The sequence below is a fragment of the Clupea harengus genome, chromosome 11 (genome assembly GCF_900700415.2).
Source record: "Clupea harengus chromosome 11, Ch_v2.0.2, whole genome shotgun sequence".
NCBI classification, from domain to species: domain Eukaryota; kingdom Metazoa; phylum Chordata; class Actinopteri; order Clupeiformes; family Clupeidae; genus Clupea; species Clupea harengus.
The window spans coordinates 7,242,075-7,257,435 of NC_045162.1; the positions used below are offsets into that span (position 1 = coordinate 7,242,075).

Here is a 15,361-nt window from a genome sequence, read left to right on the forward strand (position 1 = left end):
ATGTGATACCACGCTGAGAAGTGATGGTCGCTTCATTCTTCCCATTTTGCAGATAGCCCGGACAAAACTGGCACGAGAAATATCTCCGCATTGGCTGGCAAGATACCGAACAGGGCTCGTGGGAAGTGCACTATCAATAAGCTGATAATTGAGGAGGCCTACTTCGGATATCCACCAGATGGCGCTCAATATCATAATTTTGCAGATGCCCCATTGCACCACGGATCCGCATACGCTTTCCTCACTACCTCGCCCCTCTATTGACATCCTTTACATTCAACTCCTCCTGCCAGCCCGCATTGTAGCACATCCACGACCGAGGAAACCCATCCCCAGCGTTTCTGCACTTAAGAGCCATGTCAACTACATCAGGTGAGTAACCATTTAATGACATCCTCATAAAGAGAAATTGCATTGCGTTCACTATAGCCCAGTAACGAATTAAGTGCTCAAATTGATTGTTGAGGGCTCGATATGGTAGAACTTCTCAAGACTTGAAGAGGGTTTGCCTTTTTCGTTTACAATTCCCTCTAAAAACTCACATTGGTGATGTGTCAAATAACAGTGGTATACTGTAGTTCTTTCGTACGTAATTGTTCAACTAGAGGGGTGCATCATCAACAACTCAACTCATTTTCATCAATATGTTGGTTTTATCTGCAAATATTGTGTAACGTGTTACAGCATTTGCCCGTGGAAGATAATATCCACTATATGGAACAAAGTGGGGGACAGTTTGCGAAGAGCTCGCTGGCTCCCCCAAAAGTAGAGGTTCAGCACCAGAAAACCGCATTACTGCTGCACCTACTCGAGTGCCAATCAGCAGTTACCAGTGTGCTGTTGCTGGTGGGATGTCTTTGTGGTTCCTCCAACACAGCCTTGTTCTAATGTTGCTTCATAGTATAAGCAGTTTTATTCTTTCCCATTCAGAGGTTTATATCTATTCCGTACAACTACATTTATTTAGCATAATGAGATTTGGGAAGTGCTCTGGTCTACTGGTATTCTTCTTATTTCCAACTTAATATCCATTCACTTCATACAAAAGGCGTTTCAAGTATATCGATTTTTTTTCTCGAGGAATACCCTCTCTGGATCTGATGAGTCAGGGAGACTGCATTTCGCCCCGCGCTCTGTGCGTCTAACCCACTTTGCTGATGAGCCGCATAAACGCGCCCAGGGGAAGTCGATCGAACCCGCCAAAATGCTTCACTCACCAGGAGCAGAAATCTAAGTCAGAAACCAGACCTGGGTGAATGAATCTAAAGCCCAATCACGTCTTTTAAATTAGGCAATAATACAAGACAGTGTTTCTTCATAAACCTTACTGGTTCAGAAAAACAGCACGTGGTCCTGTCCAGGGTGCTGAACTCCATTGTTCTTGTGTTCTCCAGTTCTTGAGCTGCGTCGAAAACCAGTATTGTTACATTCAGGCCAATCAACCTTCCCGATTGGTCCAAAAAGTACACACTTGTAATTTTAATGAAGTTGAAGCGTTTATGTCAGTAAAATGTCTTGCCTCCCCAGAATCCCAGTTTGCGGACCAAAGTGCGTTCGAGTATGGTAAGTACTTTTTAATCCAAACTCATTTGCAATGGAACGCAATACATTTGAACTCGTATCAAGAGTTTTTGAATTAAAACACAAATGCCATTTAAATCTCTCACTTAACCCGACTGTATTCTCCAGATTATTACACACTACAGACGACAGGTGTCATCCTCGGATTCGTCATGTTCGTGGCCGGGATTCTTATAGCTCTGAGTATGTACTTTATGTCCAGTGACATTTCTATATTATTTGTTTCTTTTTTGTATTATCTAGTATGTACACCCACTCCGATCCTTGAAATGGGCAAAATATACTCCAAATTGAATTTATTAGGTGGTATCTTTGTAGAAGAAAACTATTTTTACGCTCCACCTTTTCGCATATTTACTGTAGCTCTGCTATCACGCATGGAACTCTCTTCTCCCTAACATCTTTAAAACTTTAATTGCTGCTTTACCTCTGATTCCGTTTTGTCTCTGACAGGTAAAAAATTGAAATGCTCAAAATCCTCCAAGTAAGATACTGCAGACAGCTGTGTGCTCGCAGTTCAGCATTGTGCATGTGGAATGTGGTGGATGAGAGGATTGGTTATTTGGAACTGATTAAAAAAACCTTCCTTCCTCTGAATGTCCACATGTCCCCTTACTGGAGCTCACCAAAGAATACAGTACATACGTGGAAATGGCCTCTTCAGTGAATGCAGCTCCAGGGGGTTTAAAAATCCCAATTTGTCCCTACTATCCACACTGCCTGTCCATCTAACTGAGTGAGGCTCACAAAGCAATGATTTGTGACATACATAGAAGCGCAGAACCATGCTGAAGAAAAATGCATTTTAAACAGTGCTTCAAGAGTCAACAGTTAACATTTATTTTCACTCAGTGCATGGAAAAGCAGTGTGTATGGTCATATATGTCCTCAGGCAAGTAGCATGTTGCCTCTCTAGAAGTTAATTCCCTGTATTGGTTATGGGAGAAGCTGTAAAATAACAAGGAACACATGTTGTAGCTAAGGAATGGCATCTTTTCCGACTGTTACTACTCAGTCCCCTCTGCATCAAAAACGTTAATCAAACACTGACCAGCCACTGCAAGCACATTTTTTGCCATGGTCACCTGTGTAAACGACGAGGAGAAAGTAAAGCAAACACCTAATCCAGTTATGAGCTGCATGTGAATGTCTTCCCAAACTGCTGTATGCTTGCCTGCACTGCATCGTCCCCATTTCTATGTGAAGTGAAGTAACCATCTGCTCCTCATCTCTCAATTCCAGCCCTGTGGAAGCAACCCCGGTACCCAAGACAGAAGGTACAGTCCCTGAGCACATTGGACACATACACATACACATTACACACAAGCACACAATGGCCATGCCAAAGCAACACAGTCTATACAGGCTATAGTTCATTTATGTCTTTCTTTCTGTCCTTCTGTCTTTCTTTCTTTCTTTCTGTGCTTCTGTCTCTTTCTTTCTTTCTGTCCTGTCTTTCTTTCCATCTTTCTTTCTCTTTCTTCTCTTCTTTCTGTCCTTCTGTCTGTCTTTCTCTCTGTGCTTCTGTCTTTCTTTCTTTCTGTCCTTTCTTTCTCTCTGTGCTTCTGTCTTTCTTTTCATATTTCTTTCTCTCTTTCTGTCCTTCTGTCTCTCTTTCTCTCTGTGCTTCTGTCTTTCTTTCTTTCTGTCCTGTCTTTCTTTCTTTCTTTCTGTGCTTCTGTCCTTCTTTCTCTCTTTCTCCCCTCTGCAGTGCCTCCTCAGACTGTGTGAGAGAAGCTGTGCGCGTCAGCACTGGAGGGAGCTGTTGCAGGAGCTGATTATGGGAAATCTAAATTACACTGAGTGCATGGCAACCAGCATCTCCACAATGTGTGGCCCTCTTTTCCAGGTTCATTTTTCCAAAAGAATGCATCCGTTTGTATATAGCACAGTAACCTGGTCGATATAGCACTGGTATCTTGCATCTGTACTGGTGTGGTGGATTTTCAGGTTGGTCATTTTCTGACTCTAGGATTGAAGATGATAGAAAGAAATGTAGCAATTGGACTTCTTTGTTGATATTTCTCTTGAATATTACTGGTCTCCAAATGCTCGAAATGTGGTCATGGCCATTTGTTTCAAAGATGTGTTATGTGCCCTGGAGTTCTCACCTCAGCATTTATATTATATAATCAGTACAAAAAAGGATGGGTGGAGGGGGACAGAAAAGAGGAAGTCAAATGGTGTGAGTCCTCGGAGGGGATTTCTCATCCTCCATTTCCCTATTCATAACTGCATGACGACATCTGGCTAAATTGCTGTAAAATAATAGACAATTTTGCAAACAGCTTTCCCCCAACTTACAGTATAACGTATGCTACCAAGGAATACTTTTGTTTATCTTCCTTTGTGAAGGGCAGTTGAAAGAGGGGTTTAACATTTTCACAGTGCAGAAGACTGGAAGATTCCTTTATGTTTGAAAGCATTCAGTCAGCGTAGGCTACACATGTTAAGTTATCTTTGTTTGTCAAAAGTTTACCTCTATTACATTCACAAAGAGAAGGTTGATACTCCTTTGTTATTTAAAGATGAAATATACAAAATTCTGTTTGCAATGATCAACTGTGTTATTGTGAGAATAGCAAATTATTCTGTTTTGTTATGTAATGACTGACATTAAAAACCCTACACATTATCACAGAATTATAAAAAGAGCTTTTGCAGTAAATGAGATGCTGCTCACAGACTGTTTTCACCGATATAACTTGTCGTGTGACTGGAATATGTGTATAAATATGTCTAAAATGAATTACAAAATCTAGATACAACCATAAGAGACTATTGTTATTTATTCTTTCATGAATCAAGCACAGAGCACCTACACAGTTTCTCTCCAAGAGTCTTCAACTAACAAGTTAAGTAACATTAACGATTTAAAGAGATTTTAGAGAACTTATGGACATGAATAAAACAAGGCTTCCTTTTATGAAAGATTGTAGAATTAGACATTTAATGCCAGTATTACAGTATGAAATCTGTTCAAATTTCAGTACAGCAGGTAGAGATTAAATACATAGCTAAGGATGAGTTACCATTCCAACACATTTTCCACACATTCTTCTGATATAAAGACTGGCTTCTTTGCTATTCAAATGAGTACTGATTTCAAGTAGTAGCAAAAGACCATCGAAAAGTGCAAATCAGGCCTGTTAACACCTGGAGTTTAGTCAGTAAAATCCATACTTTAACTTAAATTATAACCTTCGTGGTGTTTTTTGGAATTTCTTGAAAATGAAACTTACATTCAACAGAAAATAAATACATTTCAAAGAAACTACTGGCCTGTGATTGAGCTCATTTGAGATGAGTGAACCACAGAATAACAAGCCCAAATGTCCCTGAGAACACATCATGGACTCCTCCATACCCATGGGTGACTCACTGAAGAAATAACATGTGTGCTACAGCCTACCTGAAATGACCTTTTCATGCAGCGATGAGTAAAACCTGAGTAATGGTGATGTGAGTAATTACTGTGGAACCGTTGACCTCAGTGACATTATTTTAGACATAACAGCCTCTTTCGGTTCATTTCATTATACTGTATATAATCACCTGATAGCATATTATAGAAATGTCACAAATAAATTACACAAACACACAAAACAAGATAATAAATACAAACTGTAGATGTGTTAGCTTGTCAACACTGATACAGTGCCATAGCAACTCCCCTCGCTGTGAACTAATATAGTTTGTTATTGAGGGGAGGGGGATTTTGGTGTTTTTTTGAGGTGGAGGGACATTCAGAAAAAAGGTCTTCCCTGAAACATTAACAGTTTCATAGAAATCACACGGCACACATGAACACACATGAACACAGAGACACATACATCTTAAATCTCCGAAAGGCTTAAAATGCCTTAATAGTAGCAAATCCTCATAAGAGGATACATTAAACAAATCCCTCCCCTTCCATTGAGTCCTGGGGTCATTGAGGAGACATTGTCAGCATTCATTGTTTTTTAAAACTATCCCATAATTTCCCCTGTGTTGGGGAGTGGCTGGGAGCCATTTGCAGTAATGTCCAATCAATGCCCCCAGTGTAATTTAATGGAAGTAGGGGAAGGATACGCTGGGACTAGAAAAGGAGTCCAGGTCAGTCTTGGTCCTGTAAGGAAGTGATGCGGCGTCTAGAGGAAGTGCCCCTTCTCTTCAGAATGAGCTTAAGCTGAGCGTGGAGAGAGGCAGAGGTAGAAGTAAGTTATACAAACGCAACTTGAGTTTTGTACTTGTACCTGTACTTGAGTATGGCCTGTTAGTGGGACTGGTTGTAGTTGTCCCATTCTACCACCCAATCCAAAACATTATTTAATTATCTAATCTCAATTACCTTGCCTTACTCTGAGGAAAAGAGGTCCTCTCCGAGCACAATGAAAGATTACAATTACCCCTCGTCCTTATGCAAAATGGGATCTCGCTGGTTGTTTAACTTCTTTTGTTTGCTTTAATATGCTCTGAGCTCTTGCCGCGGGGGGCTTTGGCTGGGTCTGGTTGTGTAACACACACACACACACACACACACACACACACACACACACACACACACACACACACACACACACACACACACACTGGCTGGGTCTGTCTGTGCTCACCTTATCGCCAGTGTCTCCGCTCTGCAGCAGGTGCGCTGGCTGGTCGTTCTCCAGGTTGCGGGTGCTGGGGTCGGCGCCATGTTGCAGCAGGAGGCGGATCAGCTCCTCCTGGTAGGGGCTGCCATGCAGACCAGCTGCCATGTGGAGGGCAGTGTGGCCGTGGGCCTAGGGGGGGGGGAGAGAGAGAGAGAGAGAGAGAGAGAGAGAGAGAGAGAGAGGGAGAGGAGGCGGGTGAGAGGGAGGAGAGAAGCAGAGAAGAAAAGGTGAGTGAGGAAGACAAGCGTGGAGGGGTGAAGACAGTGGAATATGACATAAACTATTAAAATTAAATACAAAAATATAGAAGGAAAGGTAAAATTGGCCTGCTTAATGCAACGAGTACCCTTTGTTAGTGTTAAGCAGACCAAACAATATCTGTGTATGACTACAATTTATTAAAACAGTAATCTGGCTTGACTTGAGTGGTCCTCACCTTCATATTAATAATGGCCTGCATTTCATCTGGGCGGATACTCAGCAAGTAACGCACCAGATGCACGTTTCCCTCTTTTACAGCAAGATGAAGAAGCGTCTTATTACTTTTGATTTCCTGCAAAAAGTGAAACCAGTCATGGGAAAGTGAAACTGACTGTGACAATAATTAGCCTTGTGGGGAAATTCTTCTCCCTTATTCTGCAGAAACTGTGGTATGAAAACCACATGGGATAGTCCTGAAATATCTGCTATGGGTAATTCAGTGAAATCCACAGAGAGTATTTAAAGACCTACACACTTACTGTGTTGCCAAAGATAGTTGCCAAAAAGGACTGTATTGTTTATTACCATAACAAACAAACGAATATACATTGGCCACAGTCATCCAGTAAACGTATGACACAGAGATAGTAGACCGTTAACCCTAACGGTTCACAAACTAGGCGTGGCATCTTACAGCTGAGGTTACATGTGAAACGGTTTAAACCAGGTGACATTTACAATGGAGTAAATTGTAAACGATACAATGATGCTGCTGATGCTGGAGTAAATGAGGCTGCCTCGTCTGTCTCGTTGTTTTTGTGACAATGACAATAAAGTACCTTTGAACTTTTGAACTTTGAGAAAAAACATAGTTTGTGTTTTGACGGCTTACTTGACTCAGTAAGGACGCCCCAGCATTCAGCAGGAGATCCAGACACAAAAACTTGTCGTTTCTCTCTCCCAGCCAAGCCGCGGGATTAGAGGAGGGGAAGGCCACGGCCTTCATGGTGGCACTGTGGGAGATCGCGGCACAGTGGAGCGGAGTCAGCCCTTAGAGGGGACAGAAAGATAAAGAGACTGATGAGAGGGAGCCCGTACGACAAAGACAGATAGACAGACAGACAGAAGGAGACTGACTTAAAAACCCTCAAGTTAAAAAAAGCGGGTTCAAAACAAATCAATCCTGATGCCCCCAGAAGCTATGACCACTTCGATCTTAAACGTAAAACCCCCCATCTACCACAAACATCACCACATCTCCCCTAACACACCACGCCTGTTCACTTTTTCAAAGGCTGGGAAAGAAGGGGATATGAGGGGGTAGAGAGAGAGACAGAGATAGAGGCTGCACGGGGAGATTAGAAAAGGAAATATTTACACATTGTACCTTCAAAATTCCGAGCCTCCAAGTTAACTTGCAATCCCATGAAGAGGATTATCTGCAAAAGTAAATGTTTAAATTAAAACTATTTTGAAAGTAAAAAAAAAAAGAAACATCTTTCTCAATCCAAAGCACTAATGCTACTAAAGGCTACTAACACTTTTAAAGGCTACTAACGCTTCTAAAGACACCTAATGCTTCTAAAAGGCTACTTACGCTTCTAAAGGCTACTAACGCTTTTAAACACTACTAACGCTTCTAAAGACTACTAATGTTTCTAAAGGCTGATAATGCTTCTAAAGGCTACTAATATTTCTAAAGGCTACTAATGCTTCTAAAGGCTACTAATATTTCTAAAGGCTACTAATGCTACTAAAGGGTACTAATGCTGTAAAGGCCACTAATGCTTCTAAAGGCCACTAATATTTCTAAAGGCTACCTATGCTCTAAAAGCTCCTAATGCTACTAAAGGCTACCAATGCTTCTAAAGGCTACTAATGCTACTAAAGGCTACCAATGCTTCTAAAGGCTACTAACACTTTTAAATGCTACTAATGCTACTAAAGGCTACCAATGCTTCTAAAGGCTACTAACACTTTTAAAGGCTACTAATGCTACTAAAGGCTACCAATGCTTCTAAAGGCTACTAATTCGCCATTACCTGCATGACTCTCGGGAAGCCATAAGTAGCAGCGAGGTGCAGGGCTGTTTGACCTTTGACATCACACACACCAACATCAGCACCAAGAGAGATCAGATCCTGGACAATGTCAGGCTGGTTGGCAGCAACAGCAACCAGCAGGGCGGTCTGAGTGAGAGGGCAAAAAGTGTGCTTGAAATGTCATGTGTGTAAAGTGATGGTAAATAAAACGTGACAGTACATAAAACCAATTTTGGAATGAAAGAAATGTTGAGGTCCTTGAATATCAGGCCTAATTTTGTTGACGGTTTGCAACTATTCAATCATCTGTAGTTAGATTCTCACAGCGTGTTGTGGAGCCAGTGTAGGTTTCTCATTCTAAAATGTAAGGTGCTCTGGACAAAGTATTACTCAGGACAAAATCATGACAACAGATTTGGCACCGAGCACAGCATGGTCAAGCTCAACTCCTCAATCCACAGCACATGCTACTGCACATACACAGTACATATATATATATATATATATATAAATATATAACACTTTACAACTATGATAAAGTTCCAGCAGGTACCTTCCCCTTGTGTTCCTTGGAGTCCAGCTTCCCGAGCTCTTTGAGTTTTTCAGCAGCAGCATAAGCATATTCCCTCAGGCCTTTTGCTGTATAGATATGTAGAATCCTTTAATGAGAGAAAAAAAAGGGTTTTAGTTGCTAGACAAACAACAGTCATCCGCCTATATCTGTCTCATGACTCATTTTCAGTTATTTCTCAATTACTGCTTCATTGATTTGTCACGATGTGTCATACGTCAAACTTAACCTATACCAGTTCTATCAGAGGAGACAAGCTGCATGCTCTCTCCAACATAATGTTGACCACAACATGATATTCTCCACTAATGCTCAACTCAACTAATACACAAACTACAACACACACACATCATTACATAAATACATAGAAACACACACACACACACACACACACACACACACACAAACACACACGCACACGCACACGCACACGCACACGCACACACACACACACACACACAGACACACACACAGACACAGACACACACACACACACACACACACACACACAGACACACACACACACACGCACACACACACACACACACACACACAAGCACACAAGTGTAACTCACGTGTCATCATCATCATCCTGCCATGTGGTAGTGCTGTAGTCCATCCTCTGGATGAAGCTGCGTGCCTCCTCCAGGGTCCTCCCATCCAGCTGTCTGCCGTAGCCCTCCAGACCAGAGACAGTGGAGGAGACTGGGGTGGGGGCGGCCGCAGCACAGCTCTGCTGCCTGGGGCCTGTCACCCAGGCCACTGGGTCAGTGTGAACCATGCTAGTGGAGGCCATAGTGACCTGGCATTCAGGCTTCAAGGGAAAACATAGCAGTTCATAATAATTAATAATGTATTAATGAATTATATTAATACAATTAATAATAATTCACTTTTGAGATAATAGACTTTGGCTGTGAACCGTTTCAAATCAAGTGTTCAATATCTGTCCCTAGTTACTCAATGCAAAGTTATATTCAACTACGTAAGTTAAGGTTGTATGAATCACTTCTGCAGAAGGACTCTTTCACCTATGTACGGAAAACCAAACCTGTTGTACTTACAAACTGCTGCGTCAGCATAGAGGTGGTGCAGTCCTGCACTGGCTGTTGAGTGTAGCTGGTTGCCGGGTGCTGGTTGTACACGGTACTTGTAGTGAGGCCGGATAAGTAGTTCATCCCCATAGGGGACAAGGAGCTGCCATGATGCAGCGGTGTGGTGGGTAAGTGCATGGGGGGGTCCCACGTGTCACAACCAACTGCCCCCATATTTGAGAAACTGCTGGTAGTGGCTGGGGATTAACAGTAGAGAGTATAAGTATATAGAAATAAGATATAGGTAAATAAGATGAACTTAAGCACGTAAGCAAGATGAACTTAAGGTGCTACAATTCCGTCGTGTGCGGATTTCAAGTTGAGTTCGATCAGTCTTTACCTGTTGGGGAGTGTTCGGCTGGTGCCAGGGTCTGTCAGAGGGACAAAGGAATAATGAAGGTTAAAGCCTGCCTGTCATACAGAGAACAACAACAAACAACAAACAACAAACAAACTCTAAACCAACCATTTGATCCGTTCAAATAAAGGCAGTTGTTAATCCCAAACCCAAAACTTCTCACACATGGTTTGACACATACTAGCATTCTAAAACATTAACATTTCTACAACATTTCAGTTTCTACAAAAAGTAATAACAGCACTGTGTGCACTGCACTATTAAGTCGATGTGTCTAATGTGCTTGTTGTAAAAAGCATCTGCTAAATTACACGATAGCTAAATTACAGATAATTACAGCTAATTAATCTGTTATTTAATGAGTCGTCTGTCGATCTCATCCCTAATTATCCCATGCCCTGGGTGCTTCTCCACTCACTGAGATGGAGTCTTAAGACGTTCTAATAGAACTTAAGAGTTCTAATTTAGAACGTCTCCACTCACTGAGATGGCTGTGCTGGAGGCCACACTGGTTGGCACCAGGGAGCACGTCGGTGACGCCGAGGAGGTCTCTCGCTTCCGCTTCTGCTCCAGGAGTTTCTTCACAGTGGGCTGGGGGTAACACGGCTTCTCCTTCGGCGCTGCGGAGGGAACAGACACTCAATGTTTTCAAGGACATTTGGGTGCTCCTGTCGTGTACCTGGTAGAAGAGGGGTGCCACCAGTGCCGAGGCCATGGGATGAAGACATACTAATCGAAACTAGCTTTTCTTGTAGGTGCATAGGAGTTGAAAAAAATAACTATTGTCATTAACAGCTTTATTCGCTGCACCACAGAATGTCTATGTCTAGAAGTAGGTTTGGGAATTGTATGGGGTGATTTTCTTAAGAATCACACAGATTGTCGTATACGTGCTCTTAGGGGGATACCATTGAAATACCAGTAATGAGCATAAGGTCATTTCATTAGAGTTACATTACAACTGCCAATTATGTTTTGTTTGAGTACCTTTTTTTTAGCAGGACTATGAATAGCACTCAGCAAGGGCTGAGTAATAAGCTGTTTTCACTTTAATGTTAATTATGCTGCTTTCACTCTTATGTTAATCATGCTGTTTTCACTCTTATGTTAATCATGCCGCTTTCATTCCAATGTTTCCCCTCATTCTTACTGCACACTCTCATCACACATCCCTCTGTCAGTGATGCATCCATTGCCATGAGAGTTTCTAGCAAAAGGGGGCCGTTTCCTCAGTTATGTGTGAATTCCCTACTCTCATGTGTCATCTCTTTGTTTTGATTTCTCATTTGTTCTTTCCTCTTGTTAGTCACTAACAGAAAACAAGAATGCCAAGACAAAAAGAAACCAAACAACAACAACAACGACAACAAAAAATCACAGTTTATGGAGGTTTCCAGCTGCCTTTGTCTGCATGCCCATGGAGTGTGGGGAAAGTTTCTTAAAATAAATCTTGACCCCAAACGTGAGCGATAAGCGAACTTTCCGTCAAAGGAGCAAAGTGCTCACTCTGAGAAGACGACAGTGAGGAAGGTATTCCATCAGGAGCACAAGCGGTGAGGTAGTGTCTGTTTTATAACCTCTTCACAAGAAACCTCATTCTGAGTAGGCCGCTGTCAGACTACTTTTTCCTGTGACTGCTTCCTGTTGTACTCCGTTACGCTCTGTGTGGCGAACCGCACTATCTTCCTGCCATTACACCTGAAGAGAACAACCACCCTATCAGCTAACTGATATGGGCCCCAACCTGCCTTCAAGAATAGCATTATGGCTCTCTGGTTAAGGTTGAACCTCCCCTCACTAGTCTGTGATTCACACGGGGCTTTTTGTAATGTCCTCAAATGTGTTTCATTACCCAAACTACTCTCAGATCTGTCACTACAATTACAATGAAGTTGTACCCTTCAGGGAAAAAAACAACAGAGGAAGAAAACGAGTGAATGAGTAATATGTTTGAATCAAGTTATTGTGATAGTTGTGGACTTTTGGTTTCCTTATTGACATGTTTAGGTGAGACTTTTCATACTACTATTACTACTATTTTTCAACCCACCCAACCTTTACATTAGGGTGCTTACTCAACTTAATAACTATGTATATATACATAGTTATATCTTTACCAAACTGAACCAACCTTTACATTAGGGCGCTAACTCAACTTAATAACTATATTGGTAGGTTCACTATAAATGAAATGAAAAAAAAAATTATATATATATATGCCATATTTAAGGAGGACAAATACTGGTTTGCTTCCACTCGTCATCAATCTATAAAATACATCCAAACAATGACTAAATCAAAGAACAGAATATAAGCTACAAACTATTCAAATTTACAGAGCCCTTCAAAGAACACACACACACACACACACACACACACACACACACCACACACACACACACCACACACACACATTAAACTCACAAAGGTAGCCACTGTCTGAAGGGTGTAAAGGTCAAGAAGAGCGAGTGGTTTGTCTTTAAAGGTTGCTGTCATCACAGTTCTTTAAAACACGATATTGTGTGGGTGGCAGATAATAAGAATGATTGGTTAGGGAATACCTCTAAGGCCAACCAAAACTGGTTGCTAAGCAGAGCGACACACCAGACCACTGATGCATGAGACCTGACAGGTGTGGCATGAGAATGAAAACACCACTCCTATGCAAATGCTTGGCCACAAAAGTGCACAGAACAGCACTGGACAAAAAAGCTGCCAGACTAATATTATACAGAAAGGTCATTCCAGCAGGCTTAAGACCAGGCCATAAGACAAGCCTCTTCCAGACAATACTTACTGCCTCCTGTAAGTATATAGCTAATGTACAAAAGCACAACCTACAACAATGGAATATTTCACTGAAAACAACAGCACACAGGGAACAGTCTCAGCATTCTACATTCTACAACCCTGGAAACCTGACCTGAGATGTGAGAATCTCTGATGTCAGCATTCTCATGCTCATTTTGCTTTCAGTATCAATGACCAACATACCACTACAGGTTACAAAGAGCAAGCGTGGGCGGCCAACTGTGGTTGCTTGATATTTCACTTTAACATGTCATTGACATAACACATCTTTCAATGACTAATCATCATATTCTTATGACCTTCAAATGAGTTCATGCTCGCACCTTTTGGTTGGGTGTTGAACTCAGAGGACAAAGGATAGCTCTAACAGAGAAAGAACTAAATCTACAAACAGTTATTTACCATTGCATAAAAAGAGAGCCTAATGAATGAATTTCGCTTCAGCCATCAGACTGTTTTATTGATTGTGCACAAGTTACCGACGCAATTCATTGGTCTATAGAGCCGCGAGATGTCCGAAAAAACCTCTCGTGGCATTTGTGTCAGACGACAGGGATGCCCTCTATCACGGATTCTCCGTCTCGTTAATAATATTTAAATGACGGAAATCCCTGGCCGTTGAGTCACACGCGTGGGCGGTAGGGGATTCCAAAGCACTCTCGGCTCAGCTTTTGTTTGTGCGAGAAAGAGGAACAGGCACTCTCATGATATATTTGTGCTAAGTAGGCAAAGGTAAAACAATTAAAAAAAAAATGTATAACAGCTGTAGGTCCTATTTCGTGACTCCATTCGATAAATGAAATAAAGAAACTCACAGAAAGACAAAACATAATGTACCGCCCCTTTGTTTTGTACAGTACAGCCAACTGATATCGTACACCACACCCATTCATGAATAAGGAACAGAGAGGAGGTGAGCAAAAGTGTTGTTTTTAAAATACATTATAAGCCTGGTCCTTTAAATTAAGCAACTCGGAAGTTTATCCTGGTGGACTGAAAGAACAATATAGACCTATGTTAACCTGTTGTAGGCAAAGGTTAGGCAGTCAAATGGTTTGTATGGTTAGTTTATTTAAACCTATAGGTCTATAACCTACTTAACAGCACTTAACTAAGAAATAGGCCTACTATACTGGCCCTATATATACACAAATATACACAAAACGCCTACTTTATCTACGCTTAATAACGAAATGATAAAATATTTCAAACAAGTAGGCCAGGGTTGACCTAAAGATACCAGTGACTTCAAAAAGTGCAATGCTGATAACAGGCAGAATCATTAGGTAATATGATATGGACAGATTTGTCACAAGACACCTGTATGTCGGCTTGTATTAAGTGTAAAGGACTTACATTTCGGCCAGAGCATGTCAAAATCCCTTTGTAGACTTTCACTTAGGTCTTCAACCCGTCTTGGTCAGATACAGCCTTTGCCAACTTTCTGTCAAAGGTGTAAACGTGCCTCTCTGCTGAAGATGCCGAGCTCTTTTTTCTTAGTTGCCTCGATTAGTTCTCGTGTAGGCTTTGGCAATGACGCGACTTCAGTCTTTGTACACACACAGCACGTTGTTTTCAGAACCGCCTACTGTGATGCGACAACGCCCCCCTCTTCCGCAAAAGCTGACTGTTGACTGTCTGATGTTTAACCTACTGGGGCTGTGAAGGCAAGGCAACGCCACGAACTCTCTCATTGATATACTCTTCTCAGTGTCTCTCTGAATTCACGACAATGCATAGACCTCTTACATTGATATTATCATCTTTGGCTACTTTGAGCTGCCCATGAGGGTAGGCCTATATGTGTGAGAAATTAGGCTACTTGTCAATAATTTCACTTTGACGAGCCCTCACCAAGTCTCGCCAATACAGAGTGGAAGGTATTTGCCTTTCCAGTGTGTCCTTTCCTATGTAGCCTACACGGTGGTTGTGATGGCAACAGGTGCGGTAGCCCTAAACAGGAAACTAAGAACGGAGAGGTACCACAAACACTACCTTCCAAATAGCCGCCTTTATTCGACACATTTAGCACTACTACGACTGATAATAATCTAGTAAGGAAAGGCATG

The 15,361-nt window shown here is 41.7% G+C and overlaps 2 protein-coding genes across 3 annotated transcripts; one reads left to right on the top strand and one right to left on the bottom strand.

Moving 5' to 3' along the window:
* The first annotated feature begins 85 nt into the window (after positions 1 to 85).
* Positions 86 to 4,352, top strand: fxyd7 (FXYD domain containing ion transport regulator 7). Of its 2 annotated transcripts, XM_031576354.2 has the most exons (6): positions 102 to 372; positions 1,528 to 1,563; positions 1,690 to 1,764; positions 2,035 to 2,065; positions 2,824 to 2,858; positions 3,293 to 3,394. In XM_031576354.2, exons 1-6 carry the CDS (start codon positions 357 to 359, stop codon positions 3,310 to 3,312), a joined length of 213 nt encoding a protein of 70 aa, XP_031432214.1. In that variant the 5' UTR covers positions 102 to 356; the 3' UTR covers positions 3,313 to 3,394. The 2 variants fall into 2 exon arrangements, with proteins under 2 accessions (XP_031432212.1, XP_031432214.1); XM_031576352.2 differs by lacking the exon at positions 2,035 to 2,065 and having other exon boundaries at positions 86 to 372; positions 3,293 to 4,352.
* Positions 4,353 to 5,535: 1,183 nt separating this feature from the next.
* Positions 5,536 to 14,946, bottom strand: LOC105891756 (NF-kappa-B inhibitor delta). Its single transcript, XM_042709166.1, has 11 exons — positions 14,649 to 14,946; positions 10,965 to 11,101; positions 10,464 to 10,494; positions 9,605 to 10,320; positions 9,012 to 9,117; positions 8,459 to 8,605; positions 7,804 to 7,855; positions 7,309 to 7,466; positions 6,652 to 6,768; positions 6,180 to 6,344; positions 5,536 to 5,752 (listed from the first exon to the last, which is right to left on the bottom strand). Exons 4-11 carry the CDS (start codon positions 9,823 to 9,825, stop codon positions 5,681 to 5,683), a joined length of 1,038 nt encoding a protein of 345 aa, XP_042565100.1. The 5' UTR covers positions 9,826 to 10,320; positions 10,464 to 10,494; positions 10,965 to 11,101; positions 14,649 to 14,946; the 3' UTR covers positions 5,536 to 5,680.
* Positions 14,947 to 15,361: the final 415 nt, after the last annotated feature.